This window comes from Calypte anna, chromosome 4B (genome assembly GCF_003957555.1).
Source record: "Calypte anna isolate BGI_N300 chromosome 4B, bCalAnn1_v1.p, whole genome shotgun sequence".
NCBI lineage: Eukaryota > Metazoa > Chordata > Aves > Apodiformes > Trochilidae > Calypte > Calypte anna.
The window spans coordinates 5,473,435-5,488,855 of NC_044249.1; the positions used below are offsets into that span (position 1 = coordinate 5,473,435).

At 41.9% G+C, this 15,421-nt stretch overlaps 1 protein-coding gene across 5 annotated transcripts; it reads left to right on the forward strand.

Annotated features, from left to right (window-relative positions):
- Positions 1-601: 601 nt before the first annotated feature.
- Positions 602-14,422, forward strand: SCOC (short coiled-coil protein). Of its 5 annotated transcripts, none has more exons than XM_008490293.2 (4): positions 602-690; positions 10,495-10,566; positions 10,670-10,753; positions 11,301-13,688. In XM_008490293.2, the coding sequence occupies exons 1-4, from the start codon at positions 627-629 to the stop codon at positions 11,441-11,443; spliced, it is 363 nt and encodes a 120-aa protein (XP_008488515.1). In that variant the 5' UTR covers positions 602-626; the 3' UTR covers positions 11,444-13,688. The 5 variants fall into 5 exon arrangements, with proteins under 5 accessions (XP_008488515.1, XP_030306320.1, XP_030306321.1 ...); XM_030450460.1 differs by lacking the exon at positions 602-690 and adding an exon at positions 9,779-9,880 and having other exon boundaries at positions 10,492-10,566; positions 11,301-14,422; XM_030450461.1 differs by lacking the exon at positions 602-690 and adding an exon at positions 9,789-9,880 and having other exon boundaries at positions 11,301-14,422.
- Positions 14,423-15,421: the final 999 nt, after the last annotated feature.

Genomic DNA, 15,421 nt, shown 5'->3' on the forward strand with positions numbered 1-15,421 from the left:
CTTTAAGAAGCACAAGAAGACTACAGGGAGGTTTTCTTTGAACTTGATTTCTCTTCCATCCTCCTGTCTCCCATCACAGAGCACCACACACCCACTCATAACTTTGTTCACATTACCTGATTGCTTTTGATGCAACTGTTCATCTAAGTCAAATTATATTCCTAAGGATTTGAAAATCACATTTTAAATTTGCTGCTCCCGAATCTGCCCACTGCAATTGCTGGGACTGTAAGTAACATTTTTTTAGAACAATTTCAGTTACTTTCCTTCTTTCCTCTATCAAAAAACTCCAACAAAAAACCATACACAGCCCTGAAAAAAAATCAGCAACAAAGAATGAGCTAGGGTGAACACACAGATCTTTCACAGAAGGAGTGTTTGCTCAGCACGTATCTGACAAAGCACTTGGAACTCTGAAACCTTCTTGCCTAACAAGTTTCAGTAAAGAGCTCAAGGTTCAGACAGAGAACACGGAGTAAGTAAGAGGTGTGCCAGCAGTATCTGATAACACCTGTGTGCTGGACTCATTAAAGATTTAACCAGGAAAGTCACGTGCAGACTGAGAAAGGGCTGACAACAGCCATTCCACATGCACCTCCCAGATACTTTGAAAAAAAGGAAGCAAAATGGAGTTACCTTTGGATGAGGAGGATGGCACTTTCACCAGCATTCCTTTGGCAGATGATTCAGGTGAGAAATCTACAATAATCTACTCATTCAACACAAATTCCATAGGCTGAATAAATTTGTGGATCCTCGTTACCAGGAACAACATATTTTTAGGAAATGCTCTCGAGTAAACGTCTCTAGTTGTGTAGTTGAACAAACCCTCTGATTAGTTACAGACTGAGGTTTTGGGGATACACAACTGCATTTGTCATCTGAGCATATCCAGTTTTTTGCTATTTAGCTAGAAAAAGTTACAGAAAGGTTAACTCAATAGGTTCTATCAACAAAAATACAGATAATGCTTCCCTTTCCTCTTGAGGATGGAAAAATAATCTCTTTGACATAATCTAGTGAAAGCTCACAAGAAGTGATGCAAATTGGTAGTAGAAATAAGCTGATCCATGTAAATCTCCACTATTAAGTATTTAATTATTTTAACAGAAACTACAAAGCTAAAGATTGCCTTCCCCTTCCTTTCCCCTACTCTCACTTCCCACCTTTTTCTCTTACAGAATAAAAATTATTCGGAATAGGAAGTAGGATTGCTTTACACTCTGGAAAAATGAAGTTAGTTAACATGAATTGACACTAAATTTTTTTTAAAAGGTGTGGCCAGAGTTATCAACTTGATCACTTCAGAATGGCTGCTGCAGACCTGTGCTTGATTTACAGTATCTAGTAGGAATCTGTATTGCTTGCTAATGAATTTAATGAATATGTCCTATTTCCTTTGTTGGATTTTTTGTGTGTGTGTGTTTTGGTTTTGTTTTTGTTTTTCCACTTATTGGTTGGTTTTCAGTGTTGGTGTTTTGTTATTTAGCTTAAAGGATGCTACTGTATATGCTATCTTTATATATCTCCTATATAAATACAACTTTCTAGCAATTTCATATTAGTGTGAGGGTGTTGAACCAGATGTTTGAATGAACTTCATTTACACAGCATACAGCTTAAAATCCTACCAAGATGTGGCTGACCCAAACTATTCCCTGTAAGATAAACTGGCAAACCGTGGTCCAGGTTTTGCCTGGATGTGATGGAGGATTGCCCTGACAGGGAATCTCACCTTTTCCCTGCAGCATGGTCTGGAACAGTCTGGAAAAGTTATCCTATGACTCTGCTTCATAACTTGCTGCACATGGTGAGAACAGATGAGGGGCAGAAGACAGTGGCAAGATTTCCTGGTCTTTGTTAGGCAGGAGCTGAGTTAGGGATGATCCACAATACTGGATGGGTGGTTTTGGAATGTTGCTGCTTAGCCCTTGGGAAGATGTCAGGTTCTTTAGAAGGCAAACACCCACTGTCTCCTGTAGTACTCCAGCATCAGCTAGGGAAATGTTAATACAGGTAAGAAAACAGGCACAAAGGTATTAACTCTCATACAAGCACCAAGTGACACCAGATACCAAAGTATACTCAGTAATGCCAAGCCCTGACAGATGGCACTGATAGAGAAGTAGCTGCTCAGCAACAAAGAAGATTCTACAGGGCCTCTGAAACTGAGCACATTGAATTTACTGGAATCTTGACTGCAGTAACACACTCAAAGTCAGAGAAAGCTCATGTTCACAACAGAGAAATTACCACAAACAGGGCTTCTTTATGCTGGCCTGGATCAGGAGCAGCGTGGCCAGCAGGTCCAGGGAAGGGATTCTGCCCCTGTGCTCAGCCCTGGGGAGGCCACAGCTTGAGTCCTGTGTCCAGTTCTGGGCCCCTCAGCCCCTCAGGAAGGAGATTGAGGTGCTGGAGCAGGTCCAGAGAAGAGCAAGGAGGCTGTGAAGGGATCCAGCACAAGTGCTGTGAGGAAGGGCTGAGGGAGCTGCGGGTGTTGAGGCTGGAGAAGAGGAGACTCAGGGGAGACCTCATCACTCTCTACAACTCCCTGAAAGGAGGTTGGAGCCGGGGGGGGTTGGGCTCTTTTCCCAGGCAACTCTCAGCAAGACAAGAGGGCAGGGTCTCAAGTTGTGCCGGGGGAGGTTTAGGTTGGAGATTAGAAAGAATTTCTTTCTGGAGAGGGTGATCAGACCTTGGAATGGGCTGCCCAGGGAAGTAGTGGATTCTCCGTGTCTGGAGATATTTCAAAAGAGACTGGATGTGGCACTGAGTGCCATGGGCTGGGAACTGCAGTGGGAGTGGATCAAGGGTTGGACTTGATGATCTCTGAGGTCCCTTCCAATCCAGCCAATTCAATGATTCTAAGATCTGCTACCAATGTCAGAGCTTTCCCCTAGTGGACAAGAGGTGGAGACATCTTCCCAAAATTAGAGAGAAATTCAGAGTAACTGAAAATCAGTGACCTTTTCAGTCAAGCTTGAAGGTATAGAGGAAAAACACAGTGAAGATACATAGTGAACATGATAACCCTGCTCCATTTCTTCTGCCAGAGGACAACAACTGAAGGCTAGAGAGAAAGGTATATACGGTATTCCTGACTTGAAATGGGAAGAGACTATCATATATATTATAAGAAATTCTTCCTTTACTTCTCTCCCTTGAAGTTAAGCCTGATTACAGTAACTGCAGCACAGAAGCTGACAAACAGAATGGGTCTTACAGCTGTAAGGACTGGAGAACAACATCAATTCCAGGAAAGCAAAAAAAATAAAAGAAAAGCTTTACACAGTGAAAGACAAAAAGATTCCCTAGGATGGACAACAGCAAGCTCAAGCAAAGAATAAGTAAACTAGACTGTAGATCATAAGAGGACTTTGCCTGAGGATGACCTAAAGTTTTAGAAGCAAGTGTTCCATAATTGAATTTTCAGTAGCATCACAAAGATTCACTGCTTTTAATGAACTCCAGAACACTTGTAATTGCATAAGATTTTCCCTTAATTTCTTAAAGTGTACTGGAAAACATACTAAACAGAAAGTAGATCAATGTGCCATGGATGCACAATCTGAAGCATTATCAGGGTACAGTCTCCATATCAAAGTTCATTTTATACAGGGAAAAGTCATTGTGGCAAAGCAACAGGGGTGTTACTGAGCCTGATTAACTGTATGCAGTACATGAATATTTAATAGCTATTGCCCTTTAAGAACTGCAGCTTTTCTCCATGTGTTAAGTACACAGGTATTAAAAATAAATCACTTCCATGTAAATCAAGATGAAGACAATATAGCAGCAAGATAGAAACTCCTTGATAAGTATTTTAATAGCAGTTTCAAAAGCCCATGAAATGAAGGAAAGCATTCATGAACAGCATTTGTGAAAATATTTCCACCTTTAATGAAATAAATACCTTTTCATTTAAGAACTTGGAGCACTGAATACAGTTCCCTCAAGAGCTGACCTAAGCAAACAAAAGCACAGAGGAAATTAAAACAAAAAATTACACAAAGCAGTAAAATGATGCCCAACAGCTGTAAATATTCCCTTTTTGTTCTTCAAATTCAGGCTGTCCAAGTATATCAAGGGCTTCTTTCTTCACTGAGAAGAACCTAGAAAGTTGACTTGCTCAGTCTGTTTGGAAACATGTTTTTGTAGAGTCAGAGTTTTGTTATGCTCAATCCTGCAAAAGATAAGGTGCAGCTATGGTAGAAGGAAGGACTCTTCAGGGTTAAAGAGAAAAAATTATTTTCTAAGGCTTTCTCTTTGTAGATTTTATAAGAGATGGGATTTTTTTTCCTCAACTGCCTGCTAACAGGTCACATCATGTGGTGAGGTGACATTCTCATTTTTGACATACAGCACTTCCAAAACAAGCACAAGAAGTAAAGACCTGGAAAATAATTAGATCAATGTAGGCCAAAACAGCTGCTCATTTTGTGTAATTTGATTTGGTTAGGAAAAGTGCACACTCAGAACTACCCAAATCTGGCAGAAGTCTGTAATTGTAAATTTGCAGAAGGATATGGATAAGGCTCCAGAAGCCTTTTGAGGTTGGTCAGAAAGAGGAACAAAATTAGCAAAGAATTCTGGTGTAAAGCAGTATTAGTCAGGGAAAAAACACCAAAAAACTTCTCAAAGTCTGTCTGTGATTTCCACTAAGAAACTAAAAGAAGAAGTATTGATGTAAAGGGTCTTGTGAGTTACTGTTGCAAGAAAAAAAGGACTACGCCTTTTTTATTCCTTTTCCTAATTTTCTTTGTGACAATTGGTTACAGGAGAAATCAGTACAGTTCAGAGAGCAAGCTCATCTCAAACATCCACAATACTTTCTTCTGTTAATGAAAAGGAGAATACATTTCTATTCTAGTGGGGGAACAGTGAAGCCTCTGTCATCAGCCAGCTTATGCAGGCATTTCTACAGCCTGTAATGTTGCCAAGAAGGAAGTGAAAGGCTTGTTGGTTTGCACTGTGTACCCTGGAAAAAGCAGGATGTACACCACAGTATTAGGAATAAAACATCTGAATATGTTTGTCATTAGCAGGAATGGCTGAGAATCTGAGTCCAGAGCAGTAAAATTCTCTCCTGTAGTTTTGTAACTGCACTCATAAATGCATTCAGGTTAACTGTTAATGATGCTTTATAGCCTAGGGAGATAGCTGCTATTTTAAGCAAAAAATGCACTTTCAGTGAAACTGAATAAATTAATTCTTTTAGCCAGCAATGTCAGCTAGTTTCAGGAAAGCTTAATTGGAACTTAACATACAAGTAAGTGCAGATAATTGCATTTGCAACATGAACTTTTTTATTCCTATAAACTGAATTTAGATTACAATATTATGAATGCCTCCTCTCCTTTAACCAAAGGTCTTAGAAAATATTAAATTAATTACTAGGAACAAAAGGGATTAGCACCAGTTCCTCCTGCTTACATCCAAGTCAGTTTTGACTTCAAGAGCTCTGACACATTGCTAAAAACTACAATTCTTCAGACAGAAAATCCATTTACTTGTAGTGAGTGATCTAATGTCTAGTGTAAAAAACAGCCCAATAAACAGTGGGACATTACTTAGGGCAGTGCTAAGGTATTTCCAGTAATAAAGAAAACCCTCTTATTTCTTATTTTAAACTGCAGAGTGGCTATTAGTATGCTGCTATGCTGCTCTACAGGAGACAGCAGTTCCCAGCTTTTGTGAATATTATTTAATTTTCTTTATAAGGTATTTTCTCTAAAGTAGAGAGCAATAAGTTTGTAACAAAAGTGAAAAAAAAAAAACACACCTCTGTAAACAGATGTTGTGCCCTGTTTCTCAGCCTTGCACTGCATATTCCAGAGATTCAGAGTGTAGAGCCTCATAGCTAAGCTGATTTACTCAGTTACATGTAATTAGTATTTACCCCAGTCATTTTGCCCCTCCTAGGGAAACCACAGAGGAGCAAACCATGCCAGATCCCTGTCAAAGAGAAACCAGCCTTAGATGGATTGTTTCAGGTTCTCCTAAGAACAGCCTCCAGACAAGACTTGTCCTGCTAACAATGGAAAATACAAGAAAAATATAAAATACTACAAGTTGTTAAAAGCAGGACTTGTTACACAGGGGCTCAAATGGGCCATTTCCAGACAAAAGGAACACCAAGCAGACTCCTAAAAGTTTGGTTCCTCTCCATACATGCATAGGTGCACCTTCCCTGGGACACATTTTGCATTATAAAAAATATATATATATATCCACTGGTTATGGTATAAGTCCCCACAGCTTCAAATTTAAAGTACATAAAGAATTAGTTATATTACTTAGAGCAAGATAAGGAATATGGAAAAATATGAAATTTGGGAAATTCCTTATAGGTGTGTGATACACTAAGCCTCTGGTTTTTTGATTGATTTCTCATAGAAAATACTCAGGGCTGAGGGTGTTTTTCTGTGCTGGGTTTTCCTTTGGCTTTTTAAATCTGATAATATATCAACTATTTAGAATCTTGGGGATGACTTCTTTGTGCTGGAAAATAGAGGCCAGGCTAAGAAGGTGAATCTTTTTAAGGGAAAGCAAGATGAGCCAGGCATTCTCCCCATGGAATTTCCACCCAGCAGCATCAACCCAACACTCTTGGGCCCTGTGCAGGGTTGCTCAGCACTTAGGAATATTCTTCTTGGAAACCACAGGATGAAGGACAGGGCAAGGAAAAAAAGTAACATTCATGGATGTTGCTGTGATAAGGAGGTGGGACATAGGCCACACACATTGTGGCCCAGGAGCATGGGCCAGCTGCACAGTCCCAGATATTGGGATAAAGGGATTAATCTTAAACCCTTACAATAGGAAGAGGCATTGTGTGAAATCCATGAGTACACCATGAGCAAACCTAAGGAAGCATCTGCACAACTGTTTAGCACTAACCTAATAACACTGAGGCACTGCCTGAAGGAACCATCTGTTCCCTCCTCTGCAATGCTAACAGTGGAGGCTCAGATGAAGGCAATTTTCTCTAAAGGAAAACCCAAACCCCTCTCACAACGGGTTAACTTCCAAACGGGGAGTCTCAGCCTGGTGCTCAAGCTCAAACATCAGAATTAAGACTCAAGAGAAAATGCTACAGTCAGAAACAATGTTGCGAAAGTAGGACCCACAACAGTCCAAAAGGAAACAGGAGGTAACCCAGAAACTTTAGGAATTACAACTCTGTTTTGGCTACAAAAGCATAGTAGCCAGTTGTTTCAATCCTGTCCCATAATGTAATGCCAAAGGTTTTCCCACTTTGCTAATTTAAGGACAGTCAAGACCATAAACTGCAACTATCCTGCAGCAAGCAAAGTGGGATTTCTGCAGCAGACAGGAGCATTTCCCCAAGATTAGACTGCAGTGGTTTGGTTTTTTTTTTCCTCTTTCATAGTATAAAGCACAGCAAGTTACTCACCAGGTAAGCAAGCTCTGCACCCATCTGTATCCATCTGCAGATTCTGCCCTGGAAGTCAAAGTGCTGGAGAAAATTAGCAGAGCCTCTTAATTGCCAGGCTTGCCACAGCACCAGTGCAGCAAACAAGATCATCAGGGTGAGAAACACCTGGGATTTAAATAAAACAGCAATCAGAGTTCCTAAAAAGCTGCTAAAGCCCAGCCACCACCTGAGAGGAGTGCTGGGAGGGGTTAAGGAGGATTACTGTGTTAAAAATGCCTTTTGTAGAGAAGGTTTGTACTTTTAAGTAAACTTTTAAGGGGAAAAAACACAACTGACTACAGGGCTAAAAATGTTTTTCATAACGAACAACATTCAGTTCAATCTGAATTTATCTGATCATGAGGTTTAAAAAAGCTTTTAATTAACACAGTGTTAATAGTATTGTGGAGGCACACACAAGATGTAAGACACAAGAAAGACATGCTTTCTGAAGTGCATTAAAAATTACAGCAGAGGGCACATTTCCCAAGCATTCCCTTTATCTTCCCGAGTATCTACACAGCACCAAACTAATTATTTATAACTGGCTATATTCCTGCACTATACAGCTAGGATATGGATATATTTCACTGCAATGTATGGTTCAAGCTACACAGTGCCTGTAAAGACACTACAGGGTATGCAGTGCAGCCACTTGAGGGAAGCTTCTAAAATTACCTCAAGTCCTGATTAATGCCTTTACATGGACTACCCTGTGAGGTCCAAAGTGAGGACCCTGTGCCAGAGTATTTCCCACTGGGAATAATCAGGGAATGGTTTGAAAGTTTGAAGCCAAGAAGGCCAATGGCCAATGGAACAGCGTGGCCAGCAGGTCCAAGGAAGGGATTCTGCCCCTGTGCTCAGCCCTGGGGAGGCCACAGCTTGAGTCCTGTGTCCAGTTCTGGGCCCCTCAGCTCAGGAAGGAGATTGAGGTGCTGGAGCAGGTCCAGAGAAGAGCAACAAGGCTGGTGAAAGGACTCGAGCACAAGTCGTGTGAGGAAGGGCTGAGGGAGCTGGGGGTGTTGAGGCTGGAGAAGAGGAGGCTCAGGGGAGACCTCATCACTCTCTCCAACTCCCTGAAAGGAGGTTGGAGCCAGGGGGGGGTTGGGCTCTTTTCCCAGGCAACTCTCAGCAAGACAAGAGGGCACAAAGGGTCTCAAGTTGTGCCAGGGGAGGTTTAGGTTGGAGATTAGAAAGAATTTCTTTCTGGAGAGGGTGATCAGGCATTGGAATGGGCTGCCCAGGGAAGTAGTGGATTCTCCGTGTCTGGAGATATTTCAAAAGAGACTGGATGTGGCACTGAGTGCCATGGGCTGGGAACTGCAGCGGGAGTGGATCAAGGGTTGGACTTGGTGATCTCTGAGGTCCCTTCCAACCCAGCCAATTCTATGATTCTATGAAGCTGCTGAGATGAGACCAACTCTGAGGAGTTACCTGGGTTTCCGTGTGAGGAGATGCTGAGTGCTGCAAGATCCAGGAGCACTAAATCCCAGGATTCTTGATCTGGACACTGCTGTACAGGAGGCACACCTGTCTCCCAGAATAGAAATAGCTGGGCCAGGTTTACACGGTGCTGAACCAGAGCTGGCAGGGAAGCTCCTCGCCCCCAGAGCTACACAGAGGAGCACCTGAGGGTGAGACACAACCACAGAGTTCTCGGCTCTGGCTGATGTTGCTCAGGCTTTGTCAAAATTCCTAAACCTGAGGGGGTTACAGGCCGGACAAATCCCACATTTTCTGAGCTGCTTCTGAAGAGCACAGAGCGATTGGGCCCCGGCTGAGGAAAGTGGTTCTGAACTGCTGCTCAGCATGTGCCCTAGAAACACGCTCATCAGAACCACGCCGGGGTTTTTAATGGTGTGCTTAGTAATCACTTCCATTGTTTTACCTGCAATTCCGTGGGACTGAACGGGGAAGCGCTGCGAGCGATTGAAACACCCGTGAGGAGGGCAGAGAGGTGAGGGGGGAATCTGTCAGAGTGGGTGCAGAGAGAGGAGAGAGGGGATTGCCCCCACGGGTGTGAGTGGAGCAGGGTATGTGTATGTGTGTGTGTGTGTCTGTGACTGTGTCTGTGAGTGTCAGTGTGTGTGTGTGTCTGTGTGTGTGAGTGCCAGCAGAAGTGGTGTAACCCTGGCAGAGGAGGTGTGACCCTGGCAGAGGAGATGTGACCCTGGCAGAGGTGTGACCCCGGCAGAGGTGTGACCCTGGCAGAGGTGTGTCCCCATCAGAGGTGTGTCCCCATCAGAGGTGTGTCCCTGCAGAGCTGTGACCTCCACTCCAGGCCCCTCCCTCCCTCCCGTCCCTCATTGTCCGCGGCCCCGCCTCTGGGTGCGCGCGCAGGCCGTTTGGCAGCGCATGCGCGGAGGGTCGCGGGGGGGCCGCGGATCTGCGGGGTCTCCGGGGCGCGGGGCGCTGCCCGCAGGGAGGCAGCGGCAGCTGCAGGTGAGGCGTTGGGACCAGACCGGACCGGGCCGGCTGTAGGGAGGATGATGTTCGAAGGTGGATGTGGGGTAAGGTTGGGGGTGGCGCCGCGGAGCTGCCGGTGGGTACTGCGGGTTCGGCTCGGCCGCGGGTCGGGCTCTCGGGCGCTGTCCTGACCCGTTGTTGGAGTGAAGGGCAGGGATGCGGGGATGGGGTGGGCAGGATGCGCTGGGAGAGACCCGCAAAAGTCCCGCACCCCTCTGCAGGCCTGATGTCCGAGACGGGGCTGCCCGCGATAAGGACGAAGAGGGGTGGGCCATGGAGGGGCCCCGCGGTTGCTGTGGTTCTGTAGGTGCCCGTTCCAGAAAAATCGGTGCCGAGGAGGCGGCCGATCCATCACTGAAACGCAGCAGAGAGGCAGCTGGATCAGTTGGTTTTGCAAACTAAATCGTAGTTACCCCCAGAACCCTATCTACCGGCCCCCTAAGGCTCTAGGTAAGGAATGGGGAAAAATGTTCTGCCTCAGGTGCTGCCTTTTCAACACCGATTAGCAAAGTCCATCTGCCCCCCAGATACAAAGGCAGCTCCATCAAACAGTTGCCTCAGTGGGTTTTTGTTTTGTTTTCTTCCAGCAGAGCATCCCTCAGGAATACTCTCGTCAAGAGCAGAAAGAGCCCATTCTACAATGATGAATGCCGACATGGATGGTATAGGTTCTTCATGTTCTTGTTTCTCGTTGTTGCTTTTTATATTTTATATAACTCCCAACTATTACAGAGGTTGCATTAAAGCTCCTATGATTTGTTGCAGCTGTTGAGGCTGAGAATCGGGTGGAATTAGAAGAGAAAACTCGGCTTATTAATCAAGTTCTGGAACTGCAGCACACACTGGAAGGTTAGCAGTTTGACACATCAGATTTTTACAAGCAAAAGAAGAGAGCCTTAATGTTCTGCCCTACCTTAGGCTGGGGCTAGGAACCATGTCACTTACGTAGTTGAAGGGACATAAGCAAAGTCTCAGATCTACCTTTTTCTTTTTTTTTTTTCCCCTCTTTAAGCAACTCAGTATTTGTTCAACCCCCTAATACACACCAAGCAGAAGAGGTGACATTATTACCTTTCCATGACTCAGTTGCTGTCATCTTTGAGTCTGCTCATCACTGAACTTCTGTTTCCAGGCAGTTTAGTTTGCTATAGCTTAACTCAAACATTGAAAAATAAAGATACAGACTATCAGTAAGTTTGTCAAAATATTGTACTACAAAATAATACAGGCAAAGATTGCATTAGGTAAAACTTGAGTAGAGCAGTGTTTTACAATACACTGTTTCCCACATTAAAAGTGTGAGTAGTTTGTAGACACATAGAACATACTCATCATTGTATGCAACAGTGCCTAATATTTTTCTTATAATATTTTTCTTATAATATCACCTTCGCAGATCTCTCAGCACGAGTAGATGCTGTTAAGGAAGAAAACTTGAAACTGAAATCAGAAAATCAAGTTCTTGGACAGTATATAGAAAATCTGATGTCAGCATCTAGTGTTTTCCAAACAACTGACACAAAAAGCAAAAGGAAGTAAGGGCTGACTCACAGGTGATGTCACTGTATTGCTGCTCTCTGTTTTTGTTTTAATTGGCATAGGCTACATGAGCAAAAATAACTTAGTTTGTGGCTTTACTAGATACCTGGAGATGATAAATTTTGGGTGACAAGCAGAATTAAGAACATTATAATGACCAGGAGACATAATTTTGTGTGTTGTTACGATTAAGCAATGTGTAAATGTAGTGTAGAGACTTACTGAACTTTCATAATTGTTTTAAAAATGAGCGTATCTTGGTAAAAAATTTATTCCATTTGTCAGGTTAAGCAAAAGTCTGTTGGCTCTCTGAGGCCTTAGGGTAGTGCTCTTGACTAGCAAAATAATAGTCACAATATTGCATGGAAACCTTATTTGATAAAAATATTCCAAGTCTTAACTGCATCACCTTTTTCACCTCAGATATCTGTAGATTACTGTATAGTATTGTCCAGAGCTCTGCAAAGCACCTTGAAACAAAAACTTATAAACCCAGTTAAGGATTTCTATGAAGTAGTAAAAGTGTAACATTACTTACAGGCTTGCATACAGAAAAACAAAGATTTTTTTTGCAAAGGGGAGAGCAAGGGAAGAGGAGCAAGGATAAAAAACTTGGTAAAAGTATAAGTATAGTATAAGTAAAAGTATAACATGACTTACAGGCTCGTATACAGAAAAACAAAGATTTTTTTTGCAAAGGGGGGAGCAAGGGAAGAGGAGCAAGGATAAACAACTTGCATCAGGGAAATACAAAACTGAGGCAGTATCAGAGTGTTTGTAAGATGTGCACTTCAAACCATTTTCACTTTCCTGTTTCCTCAAAGAATCATCAGGCACAGCACCACGATGTACATTCTTCCTGAAGTTTTTTAGTTGGACAGTGAAGAGCTGAGTAATTATCTTTACAGAAACAGGTCAGCAATGTTACTCATGCTCATTGTGAACAATCTGCAGTGGGGAATTAAAACAAGACTTTTTTTGCCACCTTTTTACTTTCCTCCTGAAGTGCCAAACTTGTCTCTGCTTCAGGCCTTAGAGCAACTGTTTTCTTGCTCCCAAACCTGAGCTTGAGTGTCCCTTGGGGCACTTCACAAAAGCACCTATGGCAGGAGACTGCAGTGGAACAAAGCTGGCTTTTGCCTCTCAAACATGTGCTGCTCTGAGCAATGTTTAGTATCCAGGTGCCTGGTTTTTTACTGGCTTGGATGTTTGTTAGCAGGTTTTGTAAAGGAGCTCAGTCCAGGTTAGGGATCTGAGCACTTAAAGGCAGCATGTCCAGCATGATCAGTATTAGTGGAGAGCAGAAGCTGAAATGCTGTTTTAGCAGTAATCAGTTACATCTGTTTCATCTTGCCAAACAGCAGCATTACAGACTTATTTATGGAAGTCTGTGTCTTCAATAATGAAGCCATTGTACTTTTCTTTTGAACAAAAGGAAACTACTAGGTCACAGTGCTCTTTCAGTCTTGGGATGTATTCTAGAAAATAAAGCTGTGGAACTGAGTGGATGTCATAGATTAAATCCCTCTCAAACCCCATGTTGCCTGGCAGCTAAGAACAGCAGTGTCCCAAGTCTGTGTTTCCCCATCCCAAACGAGAGGGCTCCCATTTCCCCACATTGAAGAGGACTGCACAGCACTCACTTGAGTGTCAAATGACTGCAAACAAAACATAAATAGTTCAGTCTTGAGGTTTTTTTTACAAGTCTGAGTCAAGAATACTGACAATAAAAGTAGTTCTACCTACCAAGGCACAAATGGATAAAACTGTTTGTGTCATGGGGTTCTGTAAATATTCAGAATTATTTTTAATCTTCTAAGGATTACTCTCTCACTTTACTACCTACTGTAACTAAATTCATCCAGGAATTGCTAGCAGGTAGAGTAACTCACATGGTTAGTTCAAGGTTTGAGCATTAAAACTTGACCATCTCACCAAGCACTTGACTTGTAAGGATTGCACTACAGCCATCCTGACTTTAAGGTCACATCCCAGCACATCTGCATCCACACTGCAGTAACAGAGCATGTGCTTGTTAGGACTTCAGCAGTTTCCCCAGGATCAAGCTTAAAATAATGGTTTTGTATTGTAAGATTGGACAGTGATATTTTCTCCACTGCTGTGTATATAGTAGTCATCTCACCTATCTACCATTTTACATCCTACTACTGTGGCCTTCATTTAACTTATGAGCATTTTAAAGATGTTGTATTTCTGACTTTACACTAAATAAAACCTTTCGTCTCAATGTTTGGTTTAACATTTGTAAATCTTAAAAACTTCTCCTACCTACCTGGAGTCAAAAGGTGAAAAAGTGCTAAGGAGATCCAAAGCCTCAAATCCCCAAAGCTTTGGTATTTTCCCCCCCAGAATGACTTGCATACCATTAGATCAAGTAAGCTGACAGGCAGAAAAATGTCTTTTGTTTCCAGGTTATCTGAGTCATTAAGTCACTATGAAAGGCCTTACAGAGTCAGTGGGACTGCAAACAGCACCCTTGAGTCCTGACCTCACAAGACCTTTTTACCAGTAATACCTGGCTTATTTACTGAAGTACAAGCAAATATGTAGAGGGGACATTAATCAAGACTTTATGGGAAACATGTTTATAAAACTTAAAGTTTAAAAAAAACCCCAGTGTTTTCTAAAGCCTTTTAATTTATAAACCTTAAGGGAAGATGAGCATCCACTGTGGTGTGACCAATCCCTGGACTAAATATATCACATCAAACAAAAAATGGCAACTGAAAACCCCAAAATGAATTTTAAAACCACCCCAAACAACACCCTAATGATGTAACAATCCCTAAGGACTTTTACAAGGCTCAGATAATATTCCTTCAAAAGGAATGTAACAGCTGAAATGCTGTTACTAGCAGGTAACAGCTTCTACCTACTGCTGAAATGTCACAGGCAGGAGTCTTCACTTCTTACCTTTTCAATGCAGACCCTAAATAAAGAGGAGGAAACTTGCATTAAGTTTAAAAAAAACCCTCAAAAGAGAAACAAAAAACCCAGAAGCCTTCCCACTTAGGTCACACAAAATAAAGAGGCCAATACAATTAACTTTTGAATACTTCAACACAAGCACTTGGAGATTCTGGCTCCTCCTTTCTGGTTAGTTAAGCATTCATTTGTTAGAGATCTTCATGGAATTCTTGTGACTTATTTGCTGTGAAAATACTGTTTCAAGTGAACTAGCTTCTAGCAAGGCACAAAAAAAAATCTCTTAGGTTCCTTATAAATTAATGTATTTCTACTTGTTTTTAATACATGACTTCATTTTGCTAGCATTTTACACCCTCCTAATACAGACAGCTGCCAAGCAGCAAGAGGTTTCTGGTGATGGTAGTTTTATTGTTTAATATACAGCTGAACTTCTAACACAACAAAGTTCCTTTTACAATATGCAGTTTATTTAAACTATGAGAATGCCAAGTTACATCTGTAAAAAATGTAATCCATCAAAAGTTTGTATTTGTATTAATAAATTTCATGTTATGCAAGAGTTATTAAATATTTTTAGGAGGCAATGTACACTTAGCAAGTATTCTATAAACAGAGGTTATACCACTCTTGGCTTGAAACATGGAAACTGTAAAAGTCTGAAAAAATCATCAGTATCACTTCTGCAGATTTGATACCTGCTTTCAAAATTAAAACAAACCACATCATGACTACTTGTTCTATGACTAGTCTATTTTAAAATACCTCTTAAAAATATATTACTGTAACCAGTGACTAAAGGGAACAGGTGACCATCCATGTAACAATATCAACTAAAATAAATAATTTACAATAAAAATGGTTGCTAGCACTAAATCATCATACAAAACCAAATATTGCATATAGCTCTGCACAGAAAAATACCTTCTCTCATAGCAATGTGAACTGCTACAGATGCTACATCAGTACTATCATCCTTTTTGCTGCAAAGTGTAAACAGCTGGTTTTGTGCTAGAGCTGCAAAAATATTAT